The 17,464-nt window shown below is 46.4% G+C and overlaps 1 protein-coding gene across 4 annotated transcripts in view; it reads left to right on the plus strand.

Annotated features, from left to right (window-relative positions):
- Window positions 1–636: 636 nt before the first annotated feature.
- Ttpal (alpha tocopherol transfer protein like) overlaps window positions 637–17,464 on the plus strand; it is a 37,848-nt gene continuing 21,020 nt past the window's right edge. The window contains exons 1-5 of one of the 4 annotated variants that reach the window (XM_027945344.3): window positions 637–870; window positions 4,692–5,154; window positions 8,349–8,542; window positions 10,262–10,372; window positions 12,791–16,616. In XM_027945344.3, coding sequence (XP_027801145.1) covers window positions 4,710–5,154; window positions 8,349–8,542; window positions 10,262–10,372; window positions 12,791–13,069 — 1,029 coding nt within the window. In that variant the 5' untranslated portion in view covers window positions 637–870; window positions 4,692–4,709 and the 3' untranslated portion in view covers window positions 13,070–16,616. Of the gene's footprint in view, window positions 871–4,691; window positions 5,155–8,348; window positions 8,543–10,261; window positions 10,373–12,790; window positions 16,617–17,464 lie in introns of those variants that run through there. The other 3 variants (XM_027945343.3, XM_071608948.1, XM_027945345.3) reach the window with 3 other exon arrangements.

Consider the following 17,464-nt stretch of genomic DNA (forward strand, 5'->3'; position numbering starts at 1 on the left):
TTATTTAAGGTCACCCCTTTGGATCTGAAGTTCTTCTGGATCACCAGAATTTCTCCCTAGAAATGGTTTATCGTCTTGACTCTGCCTGAGATTTCTCTCAAAATTGCAGTTGCACAAAACATGAATATATGCTGGGGAGGGGGGGTTAATGGACTAGATGTGGTGGTAATAAATCCTTTTTCACATTACCATTATCTGGTGGGCACTTCGTGAACCCTAAAGCAAGAAAGAAGTTAATTATCAAATCAGGATCAGATGAAGAAACCGAGGCCAATGAAGAATAGGGGCTTGTCCAAATTCATGCTGCTAATGACAATCCGAGATTGTATGGAAGTCTCCCTCCAAGAAGCAGCCAGTCCTGATGGGAGATGCGGTGGGAGGAATTCTGGAATGCTAATCCTGAGGTCTGGGTTTTAATCTCTTTACTGCAATGGATTGCCACTTTCCTTTTCATGAAACAGGGAAATTGCACAAATTCAAGAATTTAATGAGGCATGGAGGAAGACACCAGGAACGTGGTGGTACGTTCGAGGAAAAGGGCAGTTTCTTTCCTTCCTTCTCTCTCTGGACCTGGTTCCCCATTCACACGGAGGGCCGGACAAGTTGCTCACGATCCCACTTACTAGCAGCCAGCAGAGGGCCCGCAATGTACAGTCGCGACCGCCAGGTGGAGGCAAAGCTCCGGCAACACGGCGAGAAATCGCACATGCGCACTCCCAAGCGGCGCCCCGCCTTCCCACGCCCTGTGCACGTCACTTCCGGCGAGAGGGGCCGGACCGGCCGGGCGAGGAGTGCGGGTCGGTTCTGTGCGCGTTGCCAGACGAGGCTCCCGCAGCCGATTGACCCGCGCTCCGCCCCGCAGCCGGGCCGGTGAGTGCCCGCGAGCCCATGCGTACGTCCCAGGGGCCGAGAAAAGGTGCCCCGAAAGGGAGGGATAACCGGAAGTGGGAGCCGAGGGAGCGAGAGACCCCAGGAAATGGGGACACCTGGGGAGGGGGCGACGACCGGAAGTTGGGGGCCTGGGAAGGTTGTCTAGGGTAGATGGAATCCCTGGGGCCCAAGAGAAATGGCTTCTTGGCCTCTCGCTGTCGGGGGGGTGGGGTGGCGAGGAAGGTGATGCTCCACAAAATGATGGGCTCCAGGTGGGGAAGATTCCTGCTTCACCTCAGCAGCTGGTGTTTGCATCCCATCCCTACGTCCATCCATCATTTAGCAGACTTACTGAGCCACTGTCGAGGCCCTGGAGATTAAAATGAAGCACCCGGTGGAGGGTAGGGATGAGAGACCAGGGTGGGACTTGACACTTCCTCCTGCCACCCTTGAGCACATCACTTAGCATCTGTCTTCCCCTGATGTTTACCGAGCTCTGACGTGTACGCAGCCAAGGGGATAGCGGTGATCATGGCAGGCAGGTTCTCTGCCCTCGTGGATTCTTGGGGACAGTCTGTAAAATAGGAACAGTAATAATATACATAACAAATATTGTGAGGAGTAAATAAAAGGCTGGGGATGTAGCCCAGTGATGCATACCCAGCACTGGCAAAAAATAAATAAATAAATAAATAAAATTGAGAAAACAAGTGCCAAACATAGTGCTTGATATAGGGTAAAACACAAAAGAATTTTAGTGTTTGTTGCTGTGTACCTAGCACAGTGCCTGACACATACGATAGGTAATCAGTAATTATTTGATAATGCATAGTGAAACAGACTCAGGAATTTCATGTAAACACTTGTGACATTGGACTGCAGTGCTGTGGAAAATTCAGGGATTCACCCTGAGGAAGTCAGGGAAGGCTTCACAGAGGCCATGATGTTGCAACTGGGCTTCAAAGGTGATGAGTTGTGATTGGGAACAGATAAGGAAAGGAAATTCCAGGGAGGGGATATCAGTGCATCAAAGTGTGTGAAGAATTGTGGGTCAGTAGTTTGTTTTGACTGGCAGGGGAGAGGTGGGAGGTGAGGCTGGAGAGGGCTTTGGGTCTGTAGCCTGTGAGCACTACAGTGTGCCTCTCAGGTATGCCCTGGATTGGGTTTGCAGACAACTATTGGAACCCCAAGTGGGTTCTGCAAAGCTGGAACTGTTCATTTCTTGCTCAGCATACCTCTGCTAAGCACATTAAACTCATTCAACAAATATTTATGGAGTGTAGACTCTCTCATACCATGTTAAGTGTTGTGTTTATAGTGATGAACAAGACAGACATGATACCAACCACAAATTGCCTACAGACAATGACAACAGAGTGAGAAGTACTGTGCCAAAGAGCTCCTGCAGGGGGCACCCAACCTGGCCTGGGGTCAGTGAAGGCTGATTGGTTAAAGCCACAATCTTCACCCAACTGGATATTTCAGTAGCCTTTCTGGTCTGTTTCTATCCTCACCCTCTACATTCTTAAAACAGTAGAGTGACCCCTTTAAACTATAAAACAGATCACAACACTCAAAGACCTCCATCCCCCCCCCTTCACTCAGAATGGAAGAGTCCTTATAGTTCTACAAAGCCTTGGCCCCTGGGGCCCAGTAAGCCCCTGAATTCATCTGCTAGTGTTCCTCACCTTGCTTATTTGCTGTTGCTCAAAAGAGCCAGGCAGATTCCTGCCTCCAGCTTCACAGTTGTCCCCCCCTCCCCCAGATATGCATGGCTTGCTCCTTCACCTCCTCCATCAGCTAGATGAGGCCTTCCCTGACTACCCTATTCAAAATTGCAGCATCTGCCCGAGGTACATGCAGCCAACTTCCCTGCTTTGTTTTCTTCACAACATTCATCACGATGTATAGACTGTATGATTGGTTATTCTCATAGTCTTCTCTATCTTCTCTAGAATCTAAGCTCAGCAGAGCAGAATTCTTTCTTCATTTACTTCTATATGCCTGTAAGAGGGTCTGGTACATCATAAATGCTTGGTAACCATTGACTGAGTGAATTGTCATCTAATTGAGACTTAAGGGTGAATTGATGTGGGTCAGATGAGGAACCGGAGCAAGAGCATGCCAGTGCGAGAGATCAGGGTTTGCACAGGCTGGAACACACCTTTGTGGAGGAGTGAAAGAAGCTGGAGGTTGGAATGCAAGAGATGGAGTGGCATATCTCAGTTTTGGAGGGAGTGACCTGCTTGGTCACTCTGGCTGTAGTGGACTGGAGGGAGTCCAGCCAGGTGCAGTTAGGACCTTAGGGGTATGTGGAAGAACCTGTGAGAGGTTCCCTGATTTCCTTGTTGAGCTTGCATTGGAGGATCAATGGTGGCCTATGGACAAGAGTTGAACTTTAGAACTGGTCAGACTTGTGTTTACCTTATTCCCAGAATATTTCAGTCTGCTATTTTTTTCTTTCATGTAATAATGTGTTAATTCAGATTTTCTGAGAAGCAGACATTAGAGTCTAGAGATGAGATATGCAGTGCATGTCCAGTTGGAAGCAATGACTGTGGCAGATAAAGGATTCCATGTGTCACTCAGTCACAGCTGAGGGTGGTCTGTGGGAAGTGTGGCATCCAGTGTGGCTGATGGATCCAGAGGGACAGCACCTGGAGCCATTTGACAAGTATATTTCCGCAGCAGTAGATCTACCAGCCCATATCACAGTCTCCACAATGTGTTAAATGAGTATATATTGTTTAAAAAAGTAAACAGTACAGTAAACGTTCTCATCTTAATTGTCCAGTTGTCCAGATCTCTTCCCTCAAAGTAACCATTGGTAACACAATTTTTTATATCCTTCCAGAAAATTTCTGTGCATTCACAAGTGTATATGGGTATATATTTTAAAGACATAATGTGATTATTTTTTGCATACTGTTCTCAGCCTCCTTTTTCCATAATATGTCAGTTCATGAAGATCTGATAATTCCTTTTCATGACTGAAGAAGTATTTTATTTTTTATTTAATCTAGTTCCTGATGTTCAGTAAAGATATTTACAGTCATCTGTCATTTTAATCAATACTTAAAATAGACATGTGAATGCATTATTTTACACATATATATGCATTCCAGAAATGGAATTGCTGAGTTATATGTGATTTTAAATTTAATACATACTAATAAACTGCCCTTTAAAGGGACTACATCAGTTTACACTCCTGCCAGTATTCCAAAGTATCTGTTGTTTATTTTTGCCAGTGTGGATTGTAATGTTTTTGCTTTACTTTTTATTTTTGGTGTATGCGTGTGTATGTGTGTGGGGGGTGGTACTGGGAATTAAACCCAGGGTTGTACTATCACTGAACTACGTCCTGAGCCCTTTTTAATTTTTTTTAAATTATGAGATAATGTCTCACTAAGTTGCCCAGGCTGACCTCAAATTTGCCATTCTACTGCCTCAAGATGCTGAGATTACAGGTGTGCACCACCGTGCTTGGCTCCAATTTGTTTTAACTTACTTTTATGTAAGATGAGTGTGGTTTAGCACCTGTTCACACACTGACACAGAAGTCTGTGGTATGTGGGGAGGAGTGCATGTATTCAGCCACAGCTGCCAGGGTGCCTGCGAGGAGATTCTGACTGCATGGGTCTGGGTTGGACCTGGGCCCATGATTTAGGTCAGTTTCTTTCCTCTTTGAGAACCACTGCCCCTGAGGTTATTGGGCTCTGAAAAAAAAAAAAAAATACTACTATTCCCACATCTTGCTTCCTGGGCTTCGAAATTAGCAGTGCTGAGCTTTCCTAACTTTGCTTGGGCTTCTGTGTCAGCAGGGACCTTGGTAGCTAATGTCAGAAGAAAGTGACTCTCTGAGAACCAGCCCTTCTGTGGCCTCGCTCTCTGAAAATGAACTGCCACCACCACCCGAGCCCCCCGGTTACGTGTGCTCACTGACAGAAGAACTGGTCACCAAAGCCCGGGAAGAGCTGCAGGAGAAGCCGGAGTGGAGACTTCGGGATGTTCAGGCCCTCCGGGACATGGTGCGGAAGGAGTACCCCAACCTGAGCACATCCCTTGAGGACGCCTTCCTGCTGCGCTTCCTCCGAGCCCGCAAGTTTGACTACGACCGGGCCCTGCAGCTCCTGGTCAACTACCACAGCTGCCGCAGGAGCTGGCCCGAAGTCTTCAGTAACCTGAAGCCATCGGCCCTAAAAGATGTGCTCAGTTCTGGGTTCCTTACTGTGCTGCCCCACACTGACCCCAGGGGCTGCCACATCCTCTGCATCCGTCCAGGTATTTCCCCAGACTGCCACGGGACATGGGTGTGGTTGCTGAGCTTGCCCTGCACCTTGCCTTCTCCTAGTCCCTTTTCCCCTCTGTTAGTTGAGCCTCTTTTGATTTTGATTGCAGATAATAAAAACCTACTCTAACTAAAGACAGAAGGGAGAACTTGGTCAAGGGAGTTGTGGGTCTCATCTAGACCTAGAGGGCATGAGGTGCATAAGCTCTCACCAGGTCCTACAGTAAGAGCCAGTCTAAGATGACCCACCTCTGCCTGCATATCCCCTGGCCACATGTTTCTGCTACCTCTGGCATATCCTCTTTACCTTTCTTTTCTGTAGACCAGCGCTTGCTGCCTTTGTGCACAAGGCTAACTAACATCTCTCAGCAATGAGGATCACCTGGCCACCCAGTTCACACCCCTCAGTGCAAATTCTAGATTTCCAGTGGGAGAGAATATGCTGGGTTGAGGGGTCTGCCTCTGGTCAGAGGATACGAGCAGAGCTGCCAGGAGCCCCTGCCACTCCTCTTTGAGTGGCTAAGGCACAGATATCATTGAGAGGTTGAGGAGTGGGCAGACTCGTGAAAAGGAGCCTTCCCCATCCCTCGTCCTCCCTCCTTTCCTCTGCTTTGTGAAGCCTTGACAAGGTCCACTTTATTTTTATTTTTGCAGTGATGGAGATGGAGCGTAGTGCCTCATGCATGCTAGACCAGTGCTGTGCCCCTGAGCCACATCAAAGCCCCAAGAGTCATTTTTTAAATCTTAGCACTTCATAGTGATCATCAGGGTACATTACTTTTTTTAAAAGTTCATTTTCTTTGACATCGTACAAAAAAATGTGAGTAGACCCAAAAGTAGACACACATTATCCTTTGTTGGCACTATTGTCTAGTTCTCCATATTAACTTTACTATTCAAACAGTTATGCAGCAATTTATAGATTGGGAAAGAGAGAAAGCCAAAAAACTTTTCTGCCCATTTTTATTCTTCTTATTTCATTGGCACAGAAGTTAGCAGTTGGGGGCAGTTCCCTGCCAACTTCCTGAAGAAGCATTTGGAACATTCCGAGCTTTGGACACAGTGACTAGGGGGTGCTAGAACTCCAGCCTTCTAATCCTTAATCCTGTTCTCTCCCATGATGCCAAATGCACTGTCATGGAGGCGTGTTCCCCACCCCACCCACAGCCTCAACATTTTCCATCAGAGCACTGCTCAGAAAAAAAGGGAAAGATAGATTGCAGTGTTCTTCCCGAGTGAGCCAGGAAGTGCAAACAGACTGGCAGCCCGGTGTGTACAAACGCCTCTTCAAGGGACATCTGATGGGAGCAGCACCTCCCTGCGCTTCCTCTGCCATTAAGCCCCACTTCTCTGTTCCCTTCATCATTTACCAAAATCTCTCTGAAACTAGGTCTTTCTTTTTGGCCCTTACTATGAACCAGGCACGTGTTAATGGCTGTACCTGCACTGGTAGGCACTTTCTGAAATTAGAGGTGTTTATTTTAAAATAAGCAATGCAGTGCAGATTTCAGGGCACCAGGAGACCTAGAAACCAGCCAGTAGGCTTTTCTGCTGCTCCTCTGTGCTCAACGGGTAAGGATATTACAAAATGGCAGATATTACCACACTGGTTGCACCTTGCCACAGTGGTTCCTGCCCTTTGCTGGTGAGATGAATACCTTCCCATGTGGGTGGAGCAGACCTGGACCCCTCCCTACTGACCCAGCTTCTCAGAAGGTAGCAGAGACACTAAGTTCTCTTCTCAGCTGGGTTTTGGCTTTGCCCTTTTATAAGCTCTTTGGGGACATATGTGATTCAAAAGATGGCATCCGGAAATACAGAGGCAGGTTTAACTGGCAGCAACACAAAACAGCACACTGGCACAATTTTTATACAAAGAATTTTCTTAAGAATTTTGCACATCTTACATGTCTCATTGGTGAACGTGAAGTTTTATCATTCTAAGAAAGGGGCACACAGGTTTTGGTGGAATTTTCTTGAGAATAGTGGTTAATAATCACAAATGCTGTCATTTTTAGCTTTTTCCCGAAGGGAAGAAAGAATTGTTGAATATGTGGGAAGTATTAAAGAAACATCTGCCCTGGACCCTTGGATGCAGGGTCTTCTGCAATGCAGCATCATTTCCCATCCCCACGATATCTCCTGAAGGTGGTACAGAAGTTAGGACTCACTTTTTGGGTGGCAAGTGACAGAAAGCCATCTTAGGTCAGCTAAAACAAACAAAACAAAACTCATTTTCTCAGATAACTGACATTAGGGCACAGCCGGGTCAAACAGCAGCACTGGAAATCTGTCTCCATCTCCACTGACCTCAGCGTGGACTTCATTCTCAGGCCAGCTCTGGCCTCATGGGACTCCTGCATCTTGAGCTCACAGCCAGAGTACTGTAAGAGGGAGGAAAGAGTATCCCCTTCTCAAGGGTCAAGGTGCTGGAATTGAGACTCCCGGGATTTGTGTGACCTGGCTTTGACCACACTGTGGCCAGGAGGATCTAACACCAGATGGCAAATCAGTGCCCAGGCACTTTTTCACCTCTAGAGTCAGGAGTCACAGCAGTTCTATGCAAGTTGCATGGCAAGAGTGGAAAGAGGTGTCTCCCCAAGGAAAATCAGGATGGTGTTATGAAGATAAGGGGAAATACCTGATGGTGAGAAGCATAGGTGTCCATGAAGGTGGTGTCATTGTTCTCTTCTACTTGGAGGAGGCAGAGAGGCCCAGGGGAAGAAGGCAGCCTGCTCGAGGCCACACAGGCAGTCAGGTTCCGATCCCCAGGTGGTGAGACTTCAGAGGGCATGCTTTTAACCTTAATGCTCAACTGCATTTCCATTTCTGAATGCACCACTGGGTTTGGAGTAAGAAACATTAGCTACTCCATCTGACGTGGCTCGGTGGTAGAGCACTTGCCTAGCATGTACGAGGCACTGGGTTCTAGTCTCGGCACCACATGTAAAATAAATGAATAAAATAAAGGTCCATCAACATTTAAAAGAAATATTAAAAAAAAAAAAGAAATATCAGCTACTGCGTAAAGCCCACTTATAACCTAAGTAGCATCATGGCCACACAAATCTCATTCTTTCCATTTGAGACAGCAGGTTTTTTTTAATAGACAGAGATAAATCTTTTCTCATCACTTGTTCGTGTTCATTTCTATAACCTATTGATCTTTATTCTCTTATAACCTCAGACAGATGGATACCAAGCAACTATCCAATTACTGAAAACATCCGAGCCATATACCTGACGTTAGAAAAACTCATTCAGTCTGAAGAAACCCAGGTGAATGGAATTGTAATTCTTGCAGACTACAAAGGAGTGAGCTTATCAAAAGCGTCTCATTTTGGCCCTTTTATAGCCAAAAAGGTGATTGGCATCCTCCAGGTATGGCCCGTTTGCCGTGTGCCCCTTCTGTGGTTGCTTTGACTTTCCCCAGGGCCCTTCATGCAGGTCTCTTGGGATTCACAAACCCCACTTCCCACCTGCAGTGGGAAGTCACCAGCCATTTTTCATGGCTTCCTCAGGGTCTCCAGTCATTTGAGGAGAAGGTACCTTCTATCTAGACAAGATCACAGTTTGGGCAAGAATCAAAAACAGGCAGCTGCTTTCTGCCTTTGTGTGTGCACATGTGCACATATGTGTGCAAATGGCAAAGAAGGAATTTTCCTAAAACACAAAATAAATTGTCCTGCCTTAGGGGCTGGAACCTCTCCATTCCTCTGTGGAACTGGGACCTGGGGTTCTGTGGGACTGTGTTTTGATCAGAGGTCTCACACTTCAGGCTTCACGTTTTGGAACCCAAATTGCTAGGGCCTGGAAGGTCCCTTCCATACATATTTAACAGTTCACAAAGGGCTGTTACCACCGTTATCACCCATTCAGTCCTTTGAGGAATCTTCTGTATTAGTCAAGAATTCTTTTTCCTTTTTTGATAGACGGGGAAACTGAGACCTAGAGAGGATAGAGTCTGGCCAGAGGGTCACAACTGGGACAGATTTGGATTCCTTGTTCATTCTGACCCAAGTCCTAGAGTGCTGCAGATGCTGCCCCTGTGAACTGTGGGCACCAGTGGTCACAGCATCACCTCTCACCGAATTCACAAGTGTGTTTAAGACCACTTTTTGACATAATTGTAAATCTTATTTCTAGCTTTGAGCCAGTACTCTGACTTTTCTTTGCTTCCACTCTGTTTCTGTTTTTTGATTTTGTAGTGCTTAGACAGAACCAAGGTCTTTGCGCATGCCATGCAAGCACAGAACCACAAGCCACACCCCAGCCCTCTGCTCTGTTCCCATGTCTACTACATTCAGTGTCAGGGTAGAGTGAATCAGTGTTTTCCTGGTATTTTAAACTCCTCCAGCCTGGTGTGGTGGTGCACGCCTATAATCCCAGCTACTAGGAGGCTAAGGCAGGAGGATCATGGGTTTTGAGGCCAGCCTGGGCAACTTAAGACACTGTCTCAAAGTCAAATAAAAAGGGCTAAGGGTGTCGCTTAGTGGTAGAGTGCTTGGTCAGTTTTGCAAGGCCCTGGGTTTCATCTCCAGTACCACAAAAACAAACAAAAATCTTCCAGAGCGGACAGAAGTCCCAGGGCTAAACAGGTTTGGTAATGTGGAATAGCACATCCCTCTCTTATGAATTTCACCACCAACATCTCTGTATTAAAGGCTGAGCAGGGAACTGTGGTCACAGAAACCTGTCTATTCTAGTCTACTGACTTACCAGACTCACCTGCCATGGAATCCTTTTCTGTATCTAATGCTCCCTGAGAAATATGCTTAGGGCAGCTCTGACCCAGGACTCTTGATGTGTGCCAGCTCCATCTGTGTAGATGCAGATCTTTGCTGCCCATAAGAGGAGCCACTCTGCCTGTTTGTCTCTTTTCTGACCCAATTTTGGCTTCCAAGAGAGACTTTCACAAAGGCTTATCCTTCCTATTTAGCAACCCTCTCCCCCACGCCCTTCTGTCTTTGCAGAGACCCTGAGAATGTAACCAGACTGATGTGGGGCTGAACGTAGAGGTTGAATCAGGGAGTGTGGCTGTGGAAGGGACAGTTTACAGTCACTGCAGATGTTCTAACACTCTTTTCCCTCCCCCAACAGGATGGGTTTCCCATTCGGATAAAAGCAGTCCATGTAGTAAATGAACCTCGGATATTTAAAGGCATTTTTGCCATCATAAAACCATTTCTGAAGGAGAAAATAGCAAACAGAGTAAGTGACAATCCTTGTGGCTTTTGATGCTTTCATCTTTTTCCTCCTTGGATTTGCTTGTGACAGCTAGTACTTAATTCTTTTTGCCTTGGAACTAACTTGGAAAGTCTGAGAGTACAGATGAATATAAATGAACAGTCTTTTTTATAAGGGAAAGATGAAATTATAAGATGATAATATTTGTCAGAAAAGAGCAGAAGTCAGAATTTTTACCATAAGTGTCCTCTCTGCTATGTAAACCCTTAGCCTTTTGATCTCCTATCTTAGACATTGTAAGCCAATGTTGCATTTTATACGTGAGAGGATGTGGAAAGGGAGGAGCCAAAGAGAGTAACTGGGCAGATTGCTTAAGAACTAAGGGTCATTTGCTGTGTGCTGTGATGTACACCTGTAATCCTAGCAACTCAGGAGGCTGAGGCAGGAGGATCACTTAAACCCAGGAGTTTGAGGCCAATCTGGACAACATAGTGAGACCTTGTCTCAAAGACAAAAAAAGCTGTTTCAGCCTTTCTGTTTACCTAATTTGATGTCTTACTGTGCAGTTTTTGAAGCAATTCAAGGTTTTTGAGCTATGTGGGGTTTTAGCTTAATTCTTAATTAAGAAGGGGCTAGATCTTACACACCTTTAATCCCAGTGACTCAGGAGGGAAGCTAGCCTCAGCAACATAGTGAGATCCTATCTCAAAATGAAAAATGAAAAAGACTGGGGATGGGGCTCAGTGGCAAAGCACCCTCAGTTCAATTCCCAGTTACCCCCTCCCCCCCAAAATATGTCTTCCTTTGTTCTTTCCTCCATTCTTTCTTTCACAATAGTGAGGACTGAACTCAGGGGTACTCTACTACTGAGCTGCACTCCCAGCCCTTTTGATTTTGAGATAGGGTCTCATTATGACCTCAGATTTACAACCCTCCTGCCTTGTTCTCCTGAGTAAACTGAGATCGTGGTCTGGCTGGGATAAATGTTACTTGAGATGCTGAGGCAGGAGGATCACAAGTTCAAGATCAACCTGGGCAATTTAGCATGACCCTGTATTAAAATAAAAGGAACTGGGGATGCAGCTCAGTGGTTGAGCACTTGCATAGTGTGTGCAATGGCCCGAGTTTAATCCTCAATAGAACAAAAAAATAAAAGATAAACTAAAGGACGAGTCTTCCTTGCTGACCCTGAAGAGCCCTTTTTCTCTTCACCTTTCCCAGGACCACTGATTGAAATGGCCTGGACCTAGGAACGTGGTAGTCACTCTCTCTAAAGACTAGGTCCTCAATTTTATACTCTTTTTCAAAAAGAAAGCTTATACAGATGGAGAACCCCAGGGTTGCAAAAGAGGGAACTTAAACTCCAGATCTAGCTCTTTCCCTATTTTATCAGCTCAGGGGTGAAGCCCAGGGATATGGGTTTTTAAATTTCCCTAGGTAATCCTGATGCATAGCTAGGCTGATATAGTGGAGCTACTGATTTAGTGGCCTCCTTGCATGGGCGCAACCTGTGTTGGTTCCCGAAGATTCTGTTTGGAACCTGAACCTACATAGCCTTCACACAGGTCTTTTACGCCTATGAAATGCTCTTATTTGTGGCACATGATGTTGTTTTTTCTCCCTCGTGTATTCACTTATTCATTCAAAACTATTTATCAATCAACTACTCTGTGCAGAATGAACAAAATGACACAAATCCCTTCCCCTAAGAAGCTCACACTTGAAAGAGACACCCAGATAATGGATCACACATGTTACCCAGTGTTCAAATGGGAGAAGTGCTTCAGACAAAAGTAGACCACAGAAAGGAGGTAGTAAGTGTGAAGAGGGATCGCAGTGTCCAATAGGGTATTAGAGGTGGCTGCATTGAGGAGGTGGCCCCATTGAGAAGTCAATGTTTGCGCAAAGACTTGACAGGTGAGGCGTCAGCCTTTCAGACAAGCAGGTGGCCAGCATAGCTGAAGGAGCAGCTTGGAGGCTGGTGTGACTGGGGCTGAGGAATGATCAGAGGAGGAGTTGGAGAAGTAATAGGCCAGGTCATGAGGGGCCTCTGACTGGTCCGAGAGGGAGTGCCAGAAGGGTGTGGAGGAGTGACATGTCAGCCCTCACTGAAATCCTATGGGGACAAGAGTGAGAGCAGAGAGATAGGTAGGAGGCTAATGTGGGACTCCAGGGAGAGGTGCTGGAGGCCTGGAACCACTGAGGATGTAGCCAAGTGGTTGGACCCTGGATGGATCTGGAAGGCCTACCAACAGGGTGTGTGGTATACAGAGAAGAGAATTAGGGGTACTCCAGGCTTCTTGGCCGAGGAACTGAGTAAAGTTGCAATTAATTAATCTTTCTTCATTCAACACGTATTATTTGAGCACCTACCACGAAAGGGATTGCTGCATTACTGATTGACCTAAGAATGTGTGTCCTTTTAATTTCACTCCCTGTTAGTTCTTCCTCCACGGGTCTGACCTGAACTCTCTTCACACAAACCTCCCAAGAAACATCCTCCCCAAGGAGTATGGGGGCACAGCGGGGGAGCTGGACACTGCCAGCTGGAGTGCCGTGCTCCTGGCCTCAGAGGACGACTTCGTGAAAGAGTTCTGCCAACCTGTCCCCACCTGTGACAGCATCCTGGGCCAGGCACTACTGTCTGAAGGACTGGCCTCAGATGTGCAGTGCGACGACTCCATGCGGGCGGTGAAGTCACAGCTATACTCCTGCTACTAGTCAGTCCCCCGGGAGTGTCGCCATGTTTAAATCTTTTCCCTTCGTCTTTAGAACTTATAGTCTGAGGCCTCAGTCTTGCTCCTTGTAATGAAAGAGCAGCATGAGGAACCGTCTGGAGACCTTTGAGGGTGAGCCCAGCTTGGGGTGAGCCTTTGGTTACTTGGATTATTCCAGGGATGACAGGGAAAGTTTCCCCAGTGACCCCCACACATTCACACTTGAAGTTGTATCTAGTTCTTAGGCATCCCGGAAGTAAGAAAAAGTCACTTTGATCCCAATTCCAGGAAAAGACAACACAAGTGGCCAGTCAGCACTACTCTTCTGAAACAAACTTGGCTGAACTTTTCAAGGAGGCCATGCAAAGCTTTGGGAGTCTGCCTTTTACAAGAACCCTCGCTGTAAACCCGCTGCCAATCAGGAAACTTCCCATTCCAGGTCCAGTTCCCGGTGGCTGTCACTGGGTTTGGAAAGCACCTTGCCTGCACTAGGGGAGCACCAGGATCTAGGCACTTCTTCCTGATCAAATTGAGAAGCCAGAGACTTCAAAGCCTCCCTGGGATTCACTGGTTGAATCTTGCAATAGAAACATCTCCCAAACCTATAAAGCCTTAGCCCTGGTTCTCAGTTGAGTCAGACCAGGTCTTAAAAGTATATGATCTTGCTCAGTGTAAAACACTGGATTCTAGGCTTGTGAAGCTAAAGAATTTTGGACTAGGAATCAAGAGACCTGGGCTCCAGATATGTGACTGTGTGACTGTACACAAGACTCAGGCCCCCGTGGGTCTCAGCTTTCTCATTTATGAGGCTGGATGAAATCATGTCAAAGGGCCCTTTTGGCACTGAGGTTCTGGTATTTGGTTTAGCTACTGGTAGGTTATCTTCCTGGAGAGATGGCTATCAGATAGTGTTGGTCACATCCTGGTTTTTATCTATACGAACAGACCTTTCCATGGAGAATTAGCGCCATCTGGTACTGTCTTTAAAGAAGCTAGTATGTGCATTCCTAGGACTCAGTGACCCAACTTCTTTTTTGTAGTGATGGTTAAAAGGATGGCTTGTGTGAGGTGGCCTGAATGTTGTAGGAATTCCTTCCATCCTGAAATCTGGGTAGGATATTGTAAACTCAGCTACAGTGGTTTTAGTACTTGGATTTCTTAAATCTCATCCCTGAAAACATACACACATGGGCAGGTTGTTGCTGGGTCACCAATGGGGCCTCTGCCCTCCCAGGCCCACTGAAGATTGTCTTTCTGGTGTGGGAGGACCAGTTGCCCTGAATGGCAGTTCTGTATTTCAGCATTTTAGAACCTTCCTGTCAAGACTTCGACCTTAGCCCAGCCATCAAATTAGGTGGTTCATCTGATGGTTTCTGACCTGTTTCCTTTCATATGTGATCAAGATGTCAAGTAGTGGCAAGTACTATTTGTTGTGCCTGTACCTTCTCTGTACATTTATGAGAATAAGCAGGCAAAGCAGACAGTTTCCTGAGGGAGAGAAACAGCCTCTGAAATTCCAAGGTCTTCTATTACTAAGCTATTCAAGTTTACAGCACTTTCAGAAATGCATAAGTTGGTGGAAATTAATTTACTTACCTCATTAATGCCAATTCCATGGAAAGTTCTTTCCACCATAGACACTAACCCTGAATCCTCTAAGGTCCTGGCTGAGCTGGAAGTGTCAAAACGTACACCACTGGCTACCAGTGGGTGAAAGCGATGTGACCAGTATTGCTGAAAGACCTAGGCTTCAGTGGAATGGCTGAAGGGCATGGTTCAGAATGCAGAGGCCCAGGTGGAAGTTGGTTAGACTCCCTTGGGTCCCAGAGAGAAGAGAATGTGTGTGTGTGAAGTGGGGGACGCACACAGAAACAGCTAGACGGAGGGACGGATGAACACTTGGCCCCTGCATCATGTTCCTGGCCAGTGGCCCTTGTCTACATGACTAAACGCTGGATGGCCAGGCTCACCTGGAGAAATAGTTCAGAGGCAGGAAGGAATGTTGCCTGTTTTCCCAGCCTTTCCCCTCAGGCGAGAGGCATTGACCTAGTTCTGCCTGCCTCCTGGAGCTGCTGGGCATCCTGCTGGCTCCAGAGAGATCAAATGGTCTTGGCACCTCAGGGAATGGGAAGCAAGCTGTAAATCCAGGACCTCCCTGGTGAAAAGCAAGGCAGAGCAGGCGGGCAACCAGCTGGGCACAGCAGGCCTGGCTTTGTGGTGGAGACACCTGAGGACTGGGGCAAGAGCCTTCCTTCAGGGAACTTTGGTTCAAACACCAGGCATGAACTTTCCCCTGGTTACAGGTAGGGAGATATCGGGAAGGGACAGGAATAGAAATTAGGAGGATTGAGTTCCAGCTACATCTTGCCACGTATGTGTCCTTGAACAAGCCATTGAACACCCCTGAATCATCATGACCCAGGAGACCTCTACTCTGAATGCCAAACCTGTTTCTGGCATCTGGCAGGCTTCACTGCCACAGTGACAACCCGCTTTTACTGCTATCTGGGTTTTTAGGAAATTTGGGTCTGAATGTATTGGTAAAGCTTCCAAAACAAATTTGTTAGCTTGGGACAATGGGAGTTTTCTCTTCCCCCATTCCCCATTCTTCCTAGAAACATAGTCTACCTTTATGGAGAGAAACAGATGAAATCTCTGGAAACAGCCAAAAATGCAACCCTGGCTTCGCACACTGGCTTTCCTGCGTGGGACTACAGAAGGGGCTATGGATCCTTCCACTTCATCCTGCTGGTGTGGTAGGAGGCATTTCCCCTGAATTCAATACTTATTGACTGGGCAGTGTTTATAAATGCTATTTTCAGATCAGTCATGGGGTTTCTTTTTCATTTGGCAGCCATTGTGGCATTATTACAATACCTCATTTTAAAGTTGTCAGCTTTCCAGGTTTTCCTATGAAACCTCCTTTCGTTCAGGAAGGGACATGTCAACTAATGTGTGGCCTTCCTGCAGCCGTGACAGCTTGGAGATGCTCAGGAAGACTGTCAACCTGCTAGCACCCCTGAGCATTGGCAGCTGTTAACTTTGAAAATCTAAATTCCTTTCTGCTCTCTTGACTTAGAAATGGTTTGCTTGAAATGCAAGAAATAAACATCATCAAATATTCCCACTTAGCAGGAGCTTGCTTCATGGGAAGGTCCGGTATGACTCGTGGATGGAGATGATTGGGATGCATTTACTGGTTTTCAGTTTAGCTTGTTTTCAAGAGAACTCTCAAGAAGGCAGCCTGTGTAGTCAGGTAGTAAGTTCTGGGCTCTTGTGGATATGCCTCTGATACCACTCTGTTGGGAGCTGGGTTAATTTCCTAACTAGGTTGGGTTATCATTTTAGCCACTGGTTGCATTCCTTGCTTCAACCTGAAATTCAGTGTAGCTTCGAGTGTGGGGACACATGGTGGTGGCTTCATCTACTTCAGTATTTGTTTTGACCAAAAGTTTATTTTTCTAGTGCATTTTTCTAAGTCAAAGTGGTGAAAAAAATATGTAATTTTAGTATGCATGACTGGGTCTTAATAAAAATCCCTGTAAGGATGAGTGTGCGTAGAGTTTTTTTGTTTTTTGTTTTTGGTGTTGCTGGGGATTGAACCCAGGGCTTTGTGCATGCGAGACAGGCACTCTACCAACTGAACTATATCCCCAGCCCCCACAGAGTTTGGATAAAGACTCTTAGGTTTCCTACTCATAGGCATGGCCAAAGCCTCCCTCCTCCAGGAGAGCCTGGGAGGGGTACTGTGGCAAATGTTGAGCTGGCTGCCCCCAAAGACCAGGTGCACCTAGACTGCATCATGTACCAAGGGGAGAGGATGTAATCATACATGGTGGTAGGGGCAACATGTCACTGTTTCAGTCCTTGAGGAACAAGATGATTTTCAGGACTGACTGGCCTTGAATCTTTCAGTGGTAGCCAATAACTCCCGAATGTGCCTGTGGGGTAGCCACACCTGTCAAGTACACACAACACATAATCTCATTTAATTTTCAGGTATCCTTAATGAAGTAGTAGTATGGCCCCTAGGAAGAAAAAGAGGCACAGAAAAGTGGAACAGCTTACCCAAGGACACAACCAGCAAAACAGTAAAGATGGGATTCTAAGGCAGGTCATCAGTCCCAAGCCCTGCATCAGGTGGAATCCATCTCTTAAAAATTTTGTTGTCAAATAATCCACAGAACAGAGGGAAAGAAGATAGGAATCTTTATAAAAAGATCGTATCAGAAATTGCCTTGTTTTCTGGAAACACGTAATGCAATTCTTAATCTCAGATCTGAGTGGTAACTGAGCATTTTATTCCAGAAGCTCCTACAAGCGAGGCCAGACTCCTCAAGGGGTAACAGTATGGCTTGACCCAACTCTGGTTCCAAACATGCTATTTCTCTAACCTGCC

The sequence above is a fragment of the Marmota flaviventris genome, chromosome 2, assembly GCF_047511675.1.
Source record: "Marmota flaviventris isolate mMarFla1 chromosome 2, mMarFla1.hap1, whole genome shotgun sequence".
Classification (NCBI taxonomy): domain Eukaryota; kingdom Metazoa; phylum Chordata; class Mammalia; order Rodentia; family Sciuridae; genus Marmota; species Marmota flaviventris.